At 41.2% G+C, this 21,139-nt stretch overlaps 1 protein-coding gene and 1 long non-coding RNA gene across 2 annotated transcripts in view; both read right to left on the bottom strand.

Annotated features, from left to right (window-relative positions):
- The window catches only part of LOC6583512 (DNA N6-methyl adenine demethylase), a 111,255-nt gene extending 101,593 nt beyond the window's left edge, over positions 1-9,662 (bottom strand). The window contains exons 1-3 of the mRNA XM_044010158.1: positions 7,007-9,662; positions 6,688-6,828; positions 710-727 (exon numbers count right to left, since the gene is read on the bottom strand). Coding sequence (XP_043866093.1) covers positions 710-727; positions 6,688-6,828; positions 7,007-8,890 — 2,043 coding nt within the window. The 5' untranslated portion in view covers positions 8,891-9,662. The remainder of the gene's footprint in view (positions 1-709; positions 728-6,687; positions 6,829-7,006) is intronic.
- A 314-nt stretch (positions 9,663-9,976) lies between these two features.
- On the bottom strand, positions 9,977-21,012 carry LOC122757590. Its single transcript, XR_006357686.1, has 2 exons — positions 19,950-21,012; positions 9,977-10,229 (listed from the first exon to the last, which is right to left on the bottom strand). It is a non-coding gene; the product is annotated as an uncharacterized LOC122757590 (long non-coding RNA).
- Between the last annotated feature and the right edge of the window lie 127 nt (positions 21,013-21,139).

Genomic DNA, 21,139 nt, shown 5'->3' with positions numbered 1-21,139 from the left:
TGCATAATGCTTGTCATGGGTAAAAAGCAAGAATGCAGATATTTTCTGATGCCCCTCGAGTTAATAAATATATTTAATAATATATAATAAATGTATATATCCTCAAACTTAAAACTAATTATGCTTTTTAAAACTTATTCACTCTAGGGTTCACCCAAGACTTCACCAGAGAAGAGTATAGTAGTAGTAGTATCATGTGTGATATAAAAAAGTCTAGCTTCAATCGGGCTGCAGCCGAAATATTCAAATATTAATAACTAATACAATAAATAATATATAATAATATATAACATAAAATTCCGGCTCAAATTGATATATGAATGTTATCATTAAGCAAATGGTATCAAAATGTAAGCTAAGTTAGGGAACTTGATAAATTTGATATCAAGTCCGAGCTCAAGAAGGAAAACAAAAAGGAACGACGAAATTTTCTACAAAACCCAAAAAATTAGACGAGACTTTCGTTCCTCTAGGCAATCTATGAATTGTTGATCTTATCATATCAGCTTATTGACACTTACATTTATGTATAACATATCTATAAAGCGTAATATAAAATTCTTGGAATAATCTACTCGATTTTCTTATCTAAAAGATAAAAATTTGATTAGGGCACATTTTTGTAAATCAAATGCAAATGTAGTTTTTGTGCGTGTTTATAAATAGAATTAAATGGAATTTGTTAAATAAATAAATTGTGTATACGTACGGGCTTTGCTTTGGGTTCCTGCAATAAAATAGAAGAATGTATTTAAATTAAAATCAGTTTGTCATAAAAAACAAATTTGCAATTAAAATAAAATGAAACGGAAAATAGGGAATAAAATAACAGCTTAAATGTGTTTTTATAAAATAAACGTTTTCATATTACATCAGAGGGGATTTAAATTTAAAAACACTCTAATTGCCGGCAGGCTTATGACTAATATACATATATGCAGAAACACATACGCACATACATAGGCGGACATGACGATGGACGCCTCTAATGGTACAACTGATGTGCTTCCTCTTTCTACAACTCCTCATTCAGGATATTAGTTATTTAATACCTTATGACTTCGATATATGAAGTAATATTCCTTCTATATGAAATAATAATACTCATTCTATAACTGAAAAAACCTATTTATTTCCCAAATTCTTTTAGCATATACTCAATCATTAACATATTAAAACCTATTTATTTATTTCCTGAATTCCTTTATCATAGACTTGCATTAACATATTATATCCCAAACTGCCAGGTTAAAGGTATAATAATATAATATAATATATTGCTGTCCAAAAACAATATCTTTAGCTGCAAATTTTATAAATGTACAAAATGAGAGAGAATTACAGAGAGAGAGAGAGAGAGAGAGAGAGAGAGAGAGAGAGAGAGAGACTGTATAGGATATTATGTAGTTGTGCATAATCCGCTTAAAAGTCGTTCGCCCCCACAGCTCAAAGCAATGTAAAATAGTTTTGTCTATCACAAATATATGTATTTATATTCATGTGTATATATACTTGTAGGGAACGTATTTACTCATAAGCGTGCGTGGATCAAATGTGAATATATCAACGGTGAATGACAGAGAGAGAGAGAGAGAGAGAGACAGGGAGAGAGCGGGAGAGAGAGAGTGAAGTAAGTGCAGCAGAAATACGGCACGTCTGTTTTAAATCCTAGAGCAGGACGAAGGCTCAGGCTGAGGCTCAGGCAAAGAAAAACAGGAAAAATATAAAAGCGAACAATGCGAGCAGATGTGCAGGGAAGCGAGAAACAAATGCAGATGTTTGTCTCTATGCGTACGGCTGAGTGTGTTAGTGTGTGTGTGTTCGGCAGATGAATATGCATTTGGAGCAGCGCAAAGGAAATAAAACAAAAATTCAATCGGATTTGTGGCAGAGCCTGCAACTGGACACAGTTTGTCTTTCCATTTAGTGCAATGAACTCTCTATCCATTCCTCGAGCAGTATTTCTTCTGTCTCTCTCTCTCTCTCTCTCTCTACATTGCATTGTAGCAGCAAATTGACTGATTGAAGCAGCATTGTACCAAAGACAAGCATAGCACCTGGCCATAAGCGCCAATTATAGCTGTAAAAATTGCTAAAAAATCTAAGAAACAAAAAATAAAACTCTGCATCATGGCAAGAGAAAGGTATCAGAAAGGAGTGGCACAGAGAGAGAGAGGAAGGTAGGTAGGGAATGTGTGTGTGCTGGTGCAACTGGATATGCCAGGCCACGACATTATATCAGATTGCACAATACAAAATGCAACTACACGCACACACACACACACACACACACATGCACATGCTTGACAGCGACGATAATTAAGTTCACAAGCTCATTATCAACATCGTGTTGTCCATATACGCTATCCTGCTGCACAGGACCCGGCTAAGCCAACGAGCCAAAATGCGAGCTGTGCCTGCGAGTGAATGTGGATGTGTGCCACAGGCCTGAAGCGACAATAAGGACGACAAGGAGCACGGGGACGAAGTCGAGGACGAGAACGAGGACGAGTGCTGGGAGTATGTCAGAAACGATGTGTGCTCAAGTAGGGGCATTGCACTCCCCGTGCTAAGTGCGAGCTCCTTGCTGCTGACAGCTCGAATTTAGTATGCATGAAGTGAAACCTTTAAGTTGTCATGGGTGGCTTAGAGGGCTAGGGTTAGTTCGCTCAGTGGAGTGCATTTGGCTTGATGAAGTTGCCGCTGCCAGTTGCCAGTTGCCAGTTACCGTTGCAAGTTGCCGTTGCCCGTTATAGCTAGTTGGCAGTGTGGCAGGCGGCCACAAAAGTGAAATTGAAAAAGTCTTAGCAAGGACAATACCGGGAATAGGTATGGTGGGACACTGCCAAGTCAATCACTCATACCCGCACACACTCAAAGGTTGCCTTTGGCCGCCATTTGGGGGGAGGGTTGGGCGGCGAGTTTCGTTGGGCCAGACGCCTTTTAATATTTGCTCTTCTTCTTGTCGTTGATTTGCCTTATTTGCCAGTCGTTTGACGAAAGAGACGATGGAAATAAAATGCGAAATGAAAAAAGCATTTTAATGAGAAAATTCCTAAGAAAAACTGCATATTTAAGGCGCTGGCGAGCTGAAAGGGACACTGAGGCGAGCTGCGACAGGAAGCGGCCTCAGCTCTCAGATTTGGGCGCGCAGAGCGGAGTGTGCGGGCGGGCCCAATTCAAATAGCCAAGTTAATGACTTGTGCTGGGGGCATTTTATATTTTTATTTTTATTTTATTCTCAGACCTGATTTGTGAAAGTAAAAGCAGATGAGGACGCGGCTCCGACTCCGTGCAGAGTGTGACCAGCTGCCCAGTCGGGCAGAAACCAAACCCCGAAAACCTGAAAACCTGAAAAACTCGCAGAAACTGACAGCAGCAAAAACAGCGTATTGAATTACAAGAGCTGCACAAATACCACAGAAATACATACGAAGTGCATTGATCCGCATTCGATTCGTGGCAGCAACTAAAAACAACTACAACAACAATAAGAGCAACAAAATCAAGAACCAGCGAAACGTAATCACAACAGTATGCCGAAATATTGGCAACCAGCTGTACTCGGTGAAGAGCACAGAACTTCCGCAAAAGAGAAGAAAGAAAACGACATTATTGTATTAATTTTACATATGTATGTATGTGTGAGTGTGCTCACTTTGACACTGAGAAACAACAGAGTGAAGACCAGCGACGAAGAATATACAACTTATACAGCTACTAAGTAGCTAGTGAAATTTTAGAGTATAATATAAAATAAACTAATATGATAAAAGTATTATACTCTATAGGAAATAGAATAAATAGCAGACTGCGTCATATAACTGCTGTAGTTTCACATACATACATATGTATGTATGTATATGGCAGTATGAAATCGCAAATTAAACTTTTTGTCGCACAGTGTCTTGGGCATTGCCTTTCCAGTGGCTGCCCAAACGACGAGCACATGGGACTTTTCGCATGTATGTATGTATGTATGTTTGTGTAGCGGGATGCATGTGTCGAACGGCAACAACAATAATGATGATGATAAAGGAGAGGAAGATATAAAATAAAGCGCCAATTGTGTGCCAAGCGCGGAAGGAAGAGCTGCCAACAACCGTGGCTGGTCGTCTACAATTTATGTATGGATGTGTATGTGTACATGTGTGCGTGTGCTGGGCATATTGACATGTCACAGCGACTGCAAAATTTACAACTTTATCTATGTGTGTCGTCATTGGAAGCAGTGGCAGCGAGAGCGACAACGACAGCAGCATGGGCAGGGACAGAGCCGGCAAGAGATAGCGGACAGCTTCGATCGGCTGCGTCTCTTTGCGTGCCATTTTCTTGTTTGACAACCTTTTGTGACGCTGACGTGGACGCAAGCGCAGCGCAGCGCTGTCCGCGTTCTCCTGTCAACCTCCTTCTTAATTGTGTGACCAGTCGCGCGCTGTCTCCGCTCTCCTAACTATCTTGTTTGCTATCTCCCTCGCGCCTATGCCGGCTGGAACTATGCACGCGTTCGTTTCTTTTTCGGTTTCCTGTTTGCTGCTTCTGCAAGCAGCGCTGTGTGCGCTGCTGCCTCTGTTGCTGTTGCTTTCGCTGCCGGCGTTGATCGTAGCAGCGAGACAAAACGTTGCGCTCAGCCGCTTATTTATTTATGTCTGTCGCTCTGTCTGACTCTCTGTTTGTGCATGTGTGTGAGTAACGTTTGTATGTGTAGGTTGTGAACATCTGCTCCTGCAGGCGGCAGCGGCTGCGAACGACGCGACGTTTGCTTTTCTTTTGTTATAGCTGTTATTGCTGTTATTGCTGCTGCTGCTGTTGTTGTTTCTGTTGCCTCGTTTCGTTATTATCGTTTTATTGTTGTTTTATTCCATACGGCATATTCGCACTGCGTTTGTTGTTGTTGTTGCTATTCTTACTTATCTCTTTTGTTGTTGTTACTTCCACTTCTACTCTCAAATTTGAGGCGTACAAAGCGCGTCCAAATGGAAGCGATTCACATCCGTGGACATGACCTTAATTTATACCTTACTGCTAATGCTTTTAGGAAAGAGAACGAGAGAGAGAGAGAGAGAGAGAGAGAGAGATTGCAATAGAGAGCAAGATCCATTTTAATTTCGACGTAACAGCTGACTTCCATTTGAAATGCTAACTTGGTATATGGAGTATTCGAAATGAGAAATTCTTGAGTACCTTTAAAGTCCTCTTAAGATATCCTTAGCTCTGCTCGGCCAATGAACTTGTCAGCCAGCAAAGAAGACATCACATAACCACAGCCACTTGAGAGTCCAAAATGGACCCGCCTGGCCGCAGTTTCAGCTGCAGATTCATTTATGTGTGTATGAGTGTGCGTGTACATGTGTGTGAGTGTAACCTGATTTTATTTAAGGATATGCGCAGCCTGCGGCGAGGCTCTTAAGTGATTTCGAAACGCAATGTAAACTGAATGGAAAACGAAGCAAAACTCCTCCTCTCGGCTGCCTCGGTAGCTCTGAGGCAGTGAGGCTGCGAGCTTAAGGATACGCGAATGCTCCAAATGCACTCAAGTGCACGTACGCAAGTACTTAAGCAGAGGCACACACAAACGCATACACACACACGCACACACGCAAACGTGCTTGTAGGTTACTAGTTGAAATGTGGCCATGCACAGGGCGAGGCGAATGCGAATTTGAGGTTGGCGGCGAATTCAGAGGCAAAGATGAAGACGAAGGCAGTTGCATGTGCTAAAGCAAAGGCGAATTCGTTGGCGGGCCGAAGGCAGTTGCATGTTTTGAAATGGGGGAGAGGCAAAGAGGGAATGGACACATTAATTTGCACTGGCTCCAGCTGGAACATCTGTTCCATCTGCGCTGACATAAATCTCGAGTGACTGACCGCTGGAGCGCAAGACCGCGCGAACTCTCGTGGCCGCGAGCGGCGAAAAGGAAACCAGTTTGCACTGGCAGCGATTTAGCTGCGCTACAGTGGAGCCCCAAATTAGTGATGGCGAAAACAATTATTAATCGATTATTGAAGCTACGGGAATATTAATTTCAATTAATCGACGAAAATTAATCGATGAATCATTAATCAAATGATTTTTATTTTAATTTTTTGAGCTTTATTAAGAATTAGAAATGAGGCGGTCAATCTGTTCCAATTTTCCGTAACTGTAGCATCAGCTTTACAGAAATGGCGGTATGTTGTCTGGTCTGTCTTTTAACGAAATTTCTTTAGAGAACGACGCGATTATTTTTGGCCATAATTGATTTTGGTTTCAATTAATCGCAGTCCATTTTGCGATACAATTAAATCGATTATTGCAAATCATATGATTAATCGTGAATTTGCTACCCCAAATAGGAGATGCGCCCAAATAGGAGATGCGCCTAAATAGGAGAAGCCTAATCAAATATTCCTTAAACATAAGCAAAATACTCGGTGAGAAGGCAACCGGCTTGCCACAGTGGCACTGATTTACCCCACTGTGCCTTGTGTAGGCCTTGTCATTGGCCAGGTTATGGCCGCGGCAAGCAGATGCAGCAATTTCATTGAGTAACTTTTTTGAATGGATGCGAACGGCTCTGCGTAAGCCGGGGCCAAGCTCGAATCCGAGCCTGGGAAAATCTTAAAAACTGAATGGCCAACTGGCCAGAATGGAATGGCCAGAATGGCCAGCTGGCTAACTGTTTGTGTATGTGTCTGTGCACTTACCTTCTTCTCGGTGAGCTTCTCGCAGCGGCGCTGCTTGCAGATCTGGTGGCTCTTGTCGTTGCGGCAGGGGGCGCACTCGCCGCAGTTATCCTTGCGCTGGCAGCCGACGCACTCGCCGCAGCGCTTGCGCTTCTTCTTCGACTGCAAAACAGAGGCGGAAGAAGAGAAGGAGTTGTTGTTGGTGGAGTGGTTGGCGTTGGGGGGTTGTTGTTGATGTTGTTGGTGGTAGTGTAAGGTTATGGTTGTGGGTGGGTGTTCCTATTATTCGCAGCGTTTGCCAATTATTGCTCCCGCTAACGCGCCCTCCACTGGAACTTACCTGCTTGTCGCATCCACTGGCGTTCGCGTCGTTGCTGTCGCCCATGCCCAGGGCGCTCAGCGGACTCTTGAAGTTGGCCGTGCTGCTGACGGCGTCCACCTGTCCGGGATTGCCGCCGCTGGGGTCCACGTCCATGCCGCTGGCCTCGCTCTCGGCGCTGGACTCGAGCGAGTTGGGCCGCTGTTTCCGCCGCTCCTTCTTTCGCGCGTCCAGCCGAGCTATCGGCGACTGCAGCAGCTTCTCCACCTTGATGGGCGCCGTCGTCGTCGTCGGCGTCGGCGTTAGCGGCTGCGTGGTGTGCGGCGTGTGGCTGCCGCTGCTGCTGGCCGCGTGCGGGAAGCTGTTGCTGTTGTTCCCGTCGTACGACGTGGGCGTGTGCATGCCCACAGCCACGCCCACACCCAGGCCAGGATGGCCATGCAGCTGGTGTGCGCCACTGTTGCTGTTGAGATCAAAGTCCTCCTTCTTGAGCAGCATGCTGCCCGTTAGCATGTCATAGTCCGCGCCAGCCGACGGAGCCATCGACTCCTTCTTGATCAGCGGCGGCAGGCCCGGCGTCAGGGGCTGGTACAGCTGCAAGTCGCCGAATGCAGCGGTGGCTGCCGGCATCAGCGGATAGGCGCCCGCTCCGGTCGCCCGATGGTGCGAGTGCATGTGATGAAATGCATTCGGCGGCGGCGGCGGAGCGCCCAGCGGCGTGAAGCTGCCCGACGGCGGCGTGATGCTCGTCTGCATGCCCGGCAGCTGCGTCAGCGGCGACCCGACGCTCATCATGCCCGGCGAGCTGACCGAGATGCTCGCCGGCGACATGGCCACCGTTTGCAGCGAGCCGAGTCCTGCTGCAGTAGCGCCGGGCCCAGCTCCTGCGGCGGCCGCTGCTGCTGCTGCAGCGGCTCCAATCGGCAGCGGCATGGGCGTGCCGTCGGGCATGAGCTGATCATTGTAGCCATGGAATTGACTCTGGAATGAGGGCAGCTTTGAGAAGGGCTCAAAGCCGCTCTTTGGCTGCGACTGCGACTGCGCCTGCGACTGCGGCTGCGACTGAAACTGTGGGTGTGTCTGGCTCTGGGGCGGCTGATTGTCCTTGGACTCCATTTCCCAGGGACGTGTGTAGCTGCCGTTAGAGTTGGAGTTCGAGTTGGAGTTGGCGTTGGCGTTGGCGTTTGCGTTGGTGCCGTTGCCGTTGCCGTTGGGGCCTACTGCTGCTGCTGCGGCAGCGGCGGCGGCGGCGGAGGCAGCAGCAACGGTATCACTGTTGTGTGTGCCATGTATGCGCTGGCCATGGGCGTGGCCGTGGCTGTGGCTGTGGCTGTGGCCATTGTTAACACTGGCAGCAGTGCCATTCGCATTGCTGCTGCTGCTGCCCAGGGGTGTTGCAACATTGGTGTTGCTGCTGTTGTTGTTCTCGCTGTTGCTGTTGCTGCTGTTGTTGTTGTTGGTGTTGCTGGAATTGTTGGCAGGCGCCGTTGGCTGCTGCCGTGCATAATAGTCCCAGTGCTGAGACTGTTGCTCCGCTAGCGATTGCTGCTGCTGGTAATGTTGCTGCTGTAGTTGTTGCTGCTGCTGCTGTTGCTGCTGCTGCTGTTGCTGCTGTTGCTGCTGCTGCTGCTGCTGCTGGTGTTGCTGATGTTGCTGTTGGTGCTGTTGGTGCTGCAAGTGCTGCTGCTGGTAGTGATGATGATACGGCGTCGTATAGTGTTGGCTGAGGCTGTTCAGCTGATTGAGATGCGTGTTGTGCAGGTCGGCAGCTGCCGAAGCAACAGTTGCTGATATTGGCGGCAGGGTGTTGCTGCTGGCGTTGCTGCCGGTGCTGCTGCTGTTCGCTGCAGTTGACGGATCGACGGGGCCGCCTGTGCTGCTCTGTGCGATTATTGTGGACGCCATTTAAGTCCGCACAATCGCATGGCTGCGCAGTCCCGATCGAACTGCGCGGGGGAGGGGAACGGGCTCAGATGTCAAATGTAGAAGTATATATCTACGTGCATATATATTAATTAGTATATGTATATTTATATAGTTTGTACACACTGGTTGGCAGAGTTAGATAATTCGTAATTCGTATTGAAATCTTTACGTTTTGTACACGCTCACTGCTCTTGAGGTAGTTTTTCGTTCGATTTGTTGGTTGCTTAAAAGTTGATTTAATTTTCTGGGTTTTTCATAAATTTATACTTTGAACTTTGAACTCGCGTAGCTCGCGTGCTTTGTGCATATTTCATTATATTTTGTTTTGTTTGTAAAATTTGTATTTGAATATTATTCTTACAGTTGATATATAAATATAATTATTTGTTTGTTGTATTCATAATTTATTTGTTGTATACGTGCTACTACTATTTACTTGTTATTCCAAAATTTGTAAGTTGAAAAATTCAAAATTTTATTTGATTTGTACTTTAATTTGTCGTGTTGAAAGATATTGTTGTTGTTGTTGTTGTTGTAAACGGCAGCCATGCGAAATGAAGTTTGTTAAATATTCGCTAATTGTTGCTTAATTATATTAAATTATATTTGTTGTAGTTGCGGTAACTGTTGCTGTTGTTGTTGTTTTTGTTGTGCTGGGTCTCAGACTTGCGACTTGTTTGAAAATTTGTTATTTTGTAAATTTGTAATTTGTAAGTTGTAAATTTGTATTTTGTATGCGTTGTTTGATTTATTCATTAATTCATTATTGGCATATATATGTATACGTATATATATGTGTGTATATATAATTTGATTAGCTTGTTGATATTGTGTGATATTTTGTAAAATTGATGCTTATGAATTTTGTACTCTGGTTTTTGCATTAAAATTTGATTTGCGTTTATTTGTTGTTAATATGTTTACATATATAAAAAATAGTTGCAGCTTTTATCGAAAATGATTTTTGTTTTGTTTGTTTTTCTTTTCTTTTTTTTCTTGCTTTGCTATATAATATTACTTAATATATTAGGCTTACAATTTAAAAATCTTTGTCTTCCGTTTGTTTGTTTGTTGGGTTACCTTACGAATTAATTAAACATTATCGCTTTATTTGTTATTCAATTTAGTTAAGCTATTATTTATCTTTGTTTGTATAAACTTAATACATTTTTGTCTTAGTTGATTTTCTGTCGTTTTTATGAATTTTTGGTTAGCATTCGAGTTGAAATTTGTTTGATTATTAGCCAAAGAGAAATTTTGCGTTCAATTTCTTATGCTAAAATGTTGTTGTTGTTGTTTAAATCCTTTGGTTCAAAATCTGTAAAATAAGAAAATTCATTAGACATATTTCAATTTAATATAACAATCTTTTAATGTTAGCTGACAGCTAAATAAATAATTCACTAGTTAACAGTCAATGTTACTGCGTCAATGTTAGTTATTGTTTACTTTTTAAATTGTTTCTTAATTAAATATAAATATGAAAATATACAAAGTGATACAGGAACTTTTCACTGAACTTTCTTGAAGCTTCGTAGATAAGCATTATTCATTTTAATATTAACAACAAATGTTGGATATAAAATGCAAACGCTTCGACTGTAGTGAAATGCATTGTGTTTATGCTAAAAACTTTATCTTTTAGACATGTTTCCTTATAATATTCAAACATAAATGGGGGTTAGCTTTACCAACTATCAAAGCCCAGACTTCATACATATTGGGTAGTCTAAAAAGTCTTTTCGTATTTGTAATGAAACTTCAAATCATATTTTTAAATATTTATAATAAACTTTATTAAATCAAATATGCACCATTTTGGTCGACCACCTTTTGCCATTTTTCCACTAGAGACATAATTCCATTCGTGTAAAACTTTCGTGGTTTCTCTTTGAAAAACTGCTTCAAGTGATTTTCACAGGCTTCTCTTGAAGCCAACTTTACTCCGTTAAGGGAGTTCTGCATTGACCGAAATAAATGGTAGTCCGAAGGTGCAAGGTCAGGGCTATATGGTGGATGCATTAAAACTTCCCAGCCAAGCTCTCTCAGTGTTTGCCGGGTCATCAAAGATGTGTGTGGTCTGGCGTTGTCCTGATGGAATACGATGCCCTTTCTGTTGATCAGTTCTGGCCGTTTTTTTTCGATTGCTTGCTTCAATCTCATCAGTTGTCCACAGTAAAGTGTCGAATCAATCGTTTGACCAGGCTGAAGCAGCTCATAGTGGATTATTCCTTTCCAATCCCACCAAACACACAGCATTACCTTTCGAGCCGTCAATCCTGGCTTTGCGACCATTTGTTGAGCTTCACCACTCTTGCACCATGATCTTTTTCGCACATTATTGTCGTATTTGATCCATTTTTCGTCTCCTGTTACCATTCTCTTCAGAAATGGTTCGATTTCATTTCGTTTCAGCAAAGAATCGCAAATGTTAATTCTGTCCAATAAATTTTTCACAGACAATTCATGTGGTATCCATACATCGAGCTTTTTTTTGTAGCCAGCCTTTTCTAAATGGTTCAGAACCGTTTGATGATGAATGTTTAGTTCATTTGCGATGTCATGGCTGCTTATGTGACGGTCTTGGTCAATCCTTTCCATAATTTCATCGACTTTTTCAAAGATTGGTCGACCAGAGCAAGGTGCATCTTTCACATCGAAATTTCCTGAACGGAAGCGTGCGAACCATTGTTGTGCTACACGAACTGATAGAGCATCGTCACCGTAAACATCACAAATTTCATTAGTGGCTTGCGTGGCATTCTTCCCTTTTTTATACAAAAATTTCAAAATATAGCGAATTTCTTCTTTATTTTCACTCATTTTTGAACAGCTGTAACTTTTTTCAAATTCTTTGAATTACATTTTTTTTTTTTGGCAATCGAAGCTTAAAGTGCTACCAATCGAACACCACAATGTGTACACAATGTGATTGGTAGCACTGGAGATATACGACGCCAACGACATCTATTGGCAAAATACGAAAAAACTTTTTAGACTACCCAATAATTAATTGCGACATTAGCAAGCTGTAAAACTTAACAGACTTGCACAAATGTTGAGTTCATGTTAACTACAAAAAGTGTGAGTTTATCTATTTTGTTTTTACTTCATCTTCTTCTAGTAATATCCTTACATAGATTGGTAGATGTGAATAATAGGACAATATCATGGAATAGATCTATGTGTATGTGATTTAACAGAGTTGCATTAACAGCAGCAGAGCAGAATATTTGGTATATGAAAACGGCTTGTTGTGTAGAGATAAGCAAATGTTGTCTGCTAATTGTATGCGTTTATCCTAGCTCAGCTCAGCTGTCGCTATCGTGGCTTACGAAGGCAACTGTATTTGTTTGCCACTCTAGCCAGTCCTTTTATTTTATTTTATTATTGCTGCTATTATCGTTATTCTCTGCTTCTCTCAGCTCTCTGCTCGCTCACTTAAAACATCTACAAACTTCAACACATAATTATGGTCTTTGACTATATAATGAGCGTTGGCCAAGTCCAACTTCACGCTGGCAGGAAGCAGCAAGAGGCACAAAAAACAAAAAAAAAGAAACGAAAAGCAAAAAAAAAAAAAAAATGTAAAGGACACTCACTTCTGGCTTTTTATTGCCGTTGGCTGCTGTTGCCGTTGCTGTTGCTGTTGCTTGTAAGTTATGCTTTGGCTTTGTAAGACCTGACACACACTCACACTCATACATGCATACACATACACACACTTGCTGCGTTTTTTTTTTTTCTCAGTTGTCATTTTCTTGCTTTTTTCGCCATTTTTTTAGCCTCGCAGTTACTCGCATTTATTGCTGCTTATGTTGTTGTTGTTGTTGTGTTTGTCTCTTTTGTATTTTGTATTTTGTTCTCATAAAAAAACGGCACAGGTGTACATTTTTTGCGCGTCCTTTGCCGTTGCCTTTTGACTTTTTGCGTTTTGTTACCTTTTTTTTTTTTTTTGGTTTTTCAACTTGCCAACATTTCGTTGCGCTTCACAAAGTTCAATGGGCCTACTGTGTGTGTGTGAATGTGCGTGTGTGTGTGCGCCTACACTCTGTAGCAAGCTGTTGGCCACTTGAGGTGTTGAAGTGTCTACGAATTTGCCCTTGGCCAGTTAAGACAATCTACTCAGATATAGAAACTTCTATCAATGAATGATAAATTATTGTCGTTTTAAAAAAACTCTTGAATTTTCAGATATTTATTGAACTGATATTCTTTAAAGGCTGATAGAAAAGAATTACCAATTCCGGAGTAATACATAAATACATTCCTGACTAGCATAAATAGAGTGCTGATAGGGTAAGATATGTTATCAATCTCTTTCTGTTAAGCAATATTATGAATAAAGATGAATAATTCCAGTAACTCGAGCAACTAAATATTATCCATAATAGGTCTTATTACAGAATACTTATATATCATCGTATAAATCAATCCAAACACAATTTCTTAAATCATTTACTTTTATAGAATTACTCCCTAGCTTCAACGATTTCCATGCTGTCTACTCTCATTGAATTCTGAATGAAAAAACTCTGAATTTATTCTTTTTATACAATTTTCTCATATCTAAAAGCGTTCGCATATGAAAAATAAATATCGCATATTTTCAATTAATTCAAATAATCAATAAAGTAAATTATGCACTTTTATACAAATTACTCTGATTTCTGCTCTGTCAACATTAATCTATTTATATTCTATATAGATTCTGAACTTTTGGTTTTCTAGCTATTTTCTCCTATTTAAAACTTTTCACATTTTGAATACAAATATTCCCTATTTTCAATTTCAATTTTGGTCATATTTGTTCACATGTTTCTCGTGTTGATTAGCTGAAGCTGCCATTAACTTTTTTCCAGCCTGTCGGGTGTTGTTGCCGCGCAGAACAATTAAAGCCTGATTATGCTGTCGCTTACAATTTGCGTGTCGCAATTTCAATGGCAGCAACAGCAACAGCAACAGCAACTCGCATTAGTGGCAAGGAAGAGGCAGCTTTAAATGATCGGCAAAAGGCCAACGGCCAATGGGCAGCAGAACCTGCCGCAGCGTCGGCGATCAGCGAATGCAAGGAAACTGAAGCAGAAACAAAAACACAGAAAAGAGCAGAAGAGAGAACAAAAAATTGATGTTGCAGCTGCCACAATTTGCTGCACTTTCCGTTTTATGCGACTGCGTTTCGCGTTTCGCGATTCCACTTTGGCATCGGCAGACCATCCTGCCGCAGTCGCCTCTCGCATACTTACATTGTGCGCTGCAAGTTGCATGTGGCAAGCTGAAAGCTGTAAGAGTTACGAGTTACGACTACTGCGATAAGGATCCCGATTTTGAAAATTAGGCCAACGCGAAATGCGTGTGTATGCGGCATGTGCAACGCCAGCTCCAAGTGCAACTGCAACTGCAACTGCAACATGTGCACAATTAGCGCTTCCTCTGGCTGACGCTCTTACTGCCATATTGCTGATAAATCAAGCCGACGCTCCACTTTTGTTGTTGCTATTCAAATCGTATTTCAAGTCTACCTGAAGCCCCAATTTCCGCTCTGTGACATAATACCGAATCGAAGGAATTATGTATAAATCAACTGATTGATAAACCTATATACATATATACATATATGTATATATTTATATATATTGATTTTTATCTTATCTATAGGCTGATAAGCGAAGGAACTCGTGTCTGGAAATTTGTGGCAGCTTTTGAGCTGGGATATATTTCAGATATAAGCTAAGTAAACACGGATGTATTAGTGTGTCTGTCTGTGTGTGTGTGTGTGCGAGGCTTACAACAAACGAAACCATGAACAATGCGCGCAATTCACTACAATATCTGACTCTTTCTCTCCCACTCCCCCTCTCTCTCTCTCTCTCTCTCACTCTCTCTCTCACTCTCATTCTCATTCTATGCCTGTGTGTGTGTGAGGCTCTGGCTGCCTCACAGTTTGTAACATTTTGCAAATGTTTTGCGAATTAAACACGCAGCACACAGATGTACACTCATACATATATGCATGCATGCAAACATACATATGTATTTGCTTATGTATGTGTGTATATGTGCACATGCGAACAATGCGTCATTTGAAATACTGAATGCAGAAGGGCACAAATGGCCAGAGCTGAAATAATTTAAGCAATGAATGTAGGTGACTCTCAGCTGCATTGCATTCGCAGCATAAACTGGGCTACACACACACACACAGGCACACGCACACCTGCATGCACATGTCCATGCACGTTGCATGTGCAGAATAGACCAAATGCTATAAGCGAACTCAGCCATGACGAAGGCGAGGGCGAGAGCGAGGGCGAGCAGCAGCCTGCCTCATGTTGTAGCAACTGCTGCGTGCTGCCTGCCGCCTGCTGCTTGCTGCTTGCTACTTGCTGCCTGCTACCTGACTTTCATTTGTCGAGACAAGTCAAGGAATGGCACAACAAGTGCAACAGCAACTGGCAGTTTGCCAAACTCCTGTGCCGTTTGCTCCTGCTGCTCCTGCTACACAGTTACCAGTTGAATGGCAGCCAGCTCGATTGCCCCCCTCTCTCTCTCACTCTCTCTCGCTCTCTCTCTTCACCTCTCCCTCACACCCTATCATTCATCTCTCTATCTCCACCAGCTCTCTGTCTGTCTATCAAGCTGACGCGCTGCCAGCAGCATTTCAACTGAATCAGCTAACAGGCTCCAGTTACGGCTCCATCTACAGCTGATGTTGCGCATACGCCCCATGTTGCCCCAATGTAAAATATTTGAATATGTTATCTGACGTTTTCGGCGCTTGTTCTCAACTTTTGTTCACTTATGAAATTTGTTCAAAATTGTTTGCACACTAAAATATTTATTAAAATAAGCATGCAATAAGCACTTGAACATGCGCATCTGCCACACCCTCTCCGATTTCATGTTACATGCGCCTTGCAACATAATTAAGCCAACTTTTACTAATATGCCAGGCTTCATTCTGCTGGCATCTGCATTATTGCATTATATTCACATATTTATATACATATATCTCTCATTTTCAAGCAGCGCCCAGGGTAGAGATTAGTTAACATGTTGCTCGTTGAAATATTTAATTTAACTTCAACTTGAGAATGTTTTACTCTATGCAGTAATTTATTTTCATTTTTTTAGACAATTTTTAATGAAATCGTAAAACTTCTGAAAATTCTCTTTACAACACTCCGTTTCCACATATGAAATATAATGATCTGCTTTTAACAGAACTCTATTAAATTACTATACTTATGTAGATCTAAGCCATGATATTGTGATAATATTTCACATTTACAATCTATGTAAAGTAAATGTAAGTGTACAGGAATTAAGTGAAGAAGATGAAGGAGAAGATGAAGTAGATAAAACTCACTCAATTTGTAGTTAACATGAGCACAACATTTGTGTAAGACTGTTTAGTTTTGCTGCTTGCATTTACATTTGCATATGCTGTTAACGGTTAATGTTTCGGTGCTTATAGCGTCACGAATCGCTCTAAGCCATAACTAATTGAGAATTATATTGCTTAAAATTTTGAGAAGTATGTAAGTAAAGGTATGTGAAGTCATTATGCACATATATACATGCATTAGGGCTCAGCCATAATCCTAATGCTGTCCCTGAAATGAAATCTATATATCCTTGCTCTCATTTAAGTTTCAGATGGTTACTATCCGTTGTCATGTGTATTAATTAATTTGCATTTGAAAAAAGGTTCAAATTGAGTATTTAATAAAAAAAATGCTCTATTTGAATGTAAAACACTATCCTCAAAAGTTAAATCTTAGATATATATTTAATAACAAAATATATATAAGACCCAGTATCACCGGAAGTCGCTTTAGCCATACAAATTTGCTCATATATGGAAGGTTGAATGGGGACTATAATATTCGTCGTAATAACCGTATGAGTGCTAAAATCGAAGTCGTTACAACCGAATTCTACTGTAGCTGCATATACAATATAACTTTATTTCGATTTACCCATAGTAAACTTTATTTCCAAAAATATAACTTGAATTCTATATACAGTAAATACTCTTTAAAAATATATCAGAATTATTACATACACATACATATACATATAAGAAACTCATATTTTATGCACGCAATTGAAAGTGTTAAAGTCTTGCTTATCATTTACTCCACTAATGGGTTAATTTGCCAGCCGATGTGTCACGTGTAAATTGAGTTATTCGTTGCCAGACAAAGACAGCGAGAGAATGAGAGAAAGAAAGAGGGAGTGGGTGAGAGAGAGGGTGGTAGGGAGGGGGTAGGCGTGCAGGCCTGGCAGCTCAGTATGTTGAGTATGTTTGCAAAAATGCGATGAAATGAAACGTGCTGCGCGCCACAATGAAGCCATGCAAAGGAGCTAACCAAGTACAGACGCACGCACACACACACGCACACACATGCAAGCGGGTGTATGTAGATATGTGTGTGCAAATTTACGAGTGTGTCATTTAGCTCGCATACTTTGAAAGTCACGCACGTAACCGTTAAAGCTACCAGCAGCATGTGTGTGTGTGTGTGTGTGTGCGTGCGCGTGTGTATGGGCGGCATATTGTGTGTATTGCGAGTTGTTTGTTTTTCTCTAGGTCAAAGCCTTAATTTGCCTGCCGTATCCTTTGGCGCTGCCTTGGGCTACCTGTGCATGCTTCCATATTTTGTTGTTTTCGTTTTCTTTTTTTTTTTTGGCCTGAACTTATTTTATGAATGAAAACGAAAACGTAATATGTGAGTGCGTAACTGTGTGTGCACCCATATGTGTGGGCGTGTGTGAGTGTGAGTTACTTGCTTTTCGCAGTAAGTCGTTTTTGTTGCGTGCTCATGTTTATATTTAGCTGGCGTGTTAATTCATTGGGGGTCGCCATAAACTCATAAACTGCAACAGAAATAGATGCAACAATAACAACAGCAACAGCAACAACAACAGCAGCAGCAGCAAACAGCATTAACGCAGCCGCAACAGTCGCGTCCAGTTGGCGGCACATGTGCCTTCTCCATTCTGGTCAGACAAATTGCAGCTAAAGATACACAAACTGCAAGATACAAACAAAATGCGCTGCTTGAACTTGAACTTCGTTTTGTTGTTGCTGCTGCTGCTGCTGTTGTTGCTGTTGCTGTTGTTGTTGCTGCTGCTGTGTTTCTTCAATTTGTATTACTTTATTATTTATTTTGCTTTGCTTGCGTCGTCAGCTTCTATGGCGCTTTAAATTCTCTTTATTGCCCATGTCAAGGCAGCTTCTGCGCCCAGAATGAGGCGTGGGCCGACTGTGACTTCAAGTTGTTGTTTGTGTTGTTGTTTTTGCTGCTGGTGTTCTTCTTTTTCTTGTGTGTTTCGCTTTCGCTTTTGCAGTTTGGCTTTTTACTGTGAGATTCTTATTTTATTCTTTCTTTCTTTCTTTTTTTGGCGCTTCTGTTTGGAGCGCGCCAAAAGAAACAGAAATATGTATGAGCCTGTATGTGTTTGTGTGTGTGTGTGTGTGTGTGTGTGTTTGTCTTTAACTTTCAATGAGTGCTGCCTGCTGGGCTGCCTTGAAGTACGCACGTTACTGTTAGTTAGTTGCGAACAGCCGCGTCGAGTGTTGAATGTATCTGTATCTGTATCTGTATTTGTAGCCGTATTGGAGATTTTGTTGTTGCTGTTGTTCTTGTTGTTGCTGTTTGCCTGGCAGCCTGGCAGCCTGGCGGAGCGTATAACTCTTCAGTACTCGAGCTTGTAGCTGCTTTTTAATTTAACTTGACAAACGTCGGCGCATATGCGCCACAGATACAAATGTATCTAGCGGATTGTCGGCATCTCTGATGCTGTTGCTGCTGTTGTTGCTGCTGCTGGCAGCAACAGCTTTGCCTTGTTCTTCAAATTTTGTAGCTGTTTTGGCTGCTGCCGCGTGTTTATTGTCATTACTCATCTGGAAATGTTTTTTGTGTGTCAATTTTCGGGAGTTTCATGGTTTTTAAAATAAAATATAATCGAACTCTGCTGCCAGCCGTCGTAGTCTTTCTTATCGTTGTTGTTGTATGTGCCACTGCTGGCATCTTTATTTAATTTTTTTTCATCATTTGCAAATGTTTCTGTTTGTTTTGCTTGTATTTGGCGAATGTGTTCAGCTTTAAAGCAGCGTCATCAATCCAAGTCAATCAATAAGTCCCAAAAAAAAAAAAAAAAAGAATGGCCTGTTTACAGGCAAAGCTAAGAATAACACAGAAATTTGTGCGGCAAGTGCAGCGTCTTTTGTAATTCGATAAGTCTTTAAAAATAATATTTTCTTTATTTACGCACGTATCTGGCGGCCTATTGGCAATGGAATTGGTTTTCTTTAAAAATTTGCATATGCGGGCAGGTAAGCTGCATGGAAAACAACGAGAAGTGGCAAATCGACGGCAAAATAACAGATAAGATAGAATTAAATGATAGATTAGGATAGAGATAAATGCAGACAAAGCTATATGAAGATAATTGTAGTGTTTAAATCCTAAATCATCATCAAGAATGAAGCTGAGAGTGAAGGTATATACAGAATAAATATGACATAGATGGAATGTTAAATGGACTGCGAAATATCTAAATAAAAGTTTGAAGGAATTTAAAAGTGAAACACTTGATGATTGAATAAATAACTTAACATTTTAGTACGAAATAAATGTTAAGTACATAATGAAAATGCATATTACTAAATATTGTTCATTATAAAGATGCATACGGATATAGGGAATCAGCATTACCTATGTATGTCCATGTCTACTAAATGGACTACATTTCTATGCACAGAATAATTGGATTTGTTGTTCTTCATGGATTGCATTAAGATCTCGATATTTATAGAAATAAAAGTAGACAACTAAAATTATTGAATTTTCAGCTCTAGAATCTTCCCTAACAGCAGCAGTTCGAGTCTTATGACTTTAGATCTACGTTGTTAATAAGAGTATTACAAATTGTACTCCTTCACTATTCCCTGACTAGCATTGCGATTCTCTGGACATATTCACCTTAGGCAATTTGTAATTTGTTTAAAAATATAATTTTTACAAACCGTTGTTAATCCATTGCCGTTGGTTCGACCGTTGGTGCCACTGGGGAAAATGCGATCTTTATATTTAGAGTTGCTTTTTGTTTTGTTTTGTTTTTTTTTAAGGATCTACTGAGCAACTGAATACCGTTATTAAGGAAAAGAACCCGCGAAATCGCGCACGAATCAAAACGAACGACGGCAATCGGGAACGAAATCGAAAATTTGTTTACAATACGAAAAAAACGCGAAAGATGCGAACGCGACGCGAAAAGTAAAATGTTAACGCAAAGAAACGATGCAAAGCTGCAGGTAAATTCAAATTGTTGTTAAACATTTGCCGTAGCTGTTGTTGTTGTTGTTGATGTTGCACTATTCACGAGAGCAGCATTGTTGCAAGATTGTTGTTGTTAGAGCATTGTGGAAACTGGATTTCCATTCCATTTGAACTGCAATCCTTGATCACTGACTGCCCAAAAGTTGTTTGTGGTGTGAAAAGGAAAATCATACGCGGAAATTAACAACAAAAGATGTTGGCGCACTAACTGTAGCTATAGCTGTATCTGTATATGCAGCTGTAGCTGAAGCTGGCGACGGCAACGCTCCACTCACGACTTGCAGCTCGCAGCGGACAGCGGGCTGACACTGGCAACTCGCACTCGTTTCTGGCGCTCGAACGTAGCGACGGCGGCGGTGCAAAAGTTTTTGTATTTAGGAAACTTTTCACCCTTCGAAGGATACACAACAACTGATTGTGCCGTGCACAAGCGAACGGCAAACCAACCCCGACGACGCCAGCAGCCGGCAGCAGTCAGCAGTCAGCAGCAGCGCAGGCAGCAGAGCCAGCGCTGGCAGCAGAGGCAACGGAGGCAACGGACCCAACCTGAGCGCATCGGCTCGACGCCGGCACGAGCGAACACAACAACAACAGCGAACAGTAAATAAACGAACTCGGCTCGAACATCGCGCGAGCTGCAGCATGTTGCATGTGGTCCGAAAACAAATAATACGAACTTTAGTTGATGGAAATGAGTTTATTCAAATTGAAATTATATGCAATAAAAAAGGAATAAAGAAAAATAATAGATATGTAATTTAAATTATTTATTAAAGAAAGTCTATAATCGAAACATTATTTAAAAATTTACTAAGCACTTATCGACGCCATATAAATGATTTTAGTTATTTTCTTAACTAGAATTTCTATCTAAGAA

Source organism: Drosophila mojavensis, unplaced genomic scaffold (assembly GCF_018153725.1).
Source record: "Drosophila mojavensis isolate 15081-1352.22 unplaced genomic scaffold, ASM1815372v1 contig_74, whole genome shotgun sequence".
NCBI lineage: Eukaryota > Metazoa > Arthropoda > Insecta > Diptera > Drosophilidae > Drosophila > Drosophila mojavensis.
Note: the sequence above shows the minus strand (reverse complement) of the source record. Positions and strands in the feature narration are given on the sequence as shown.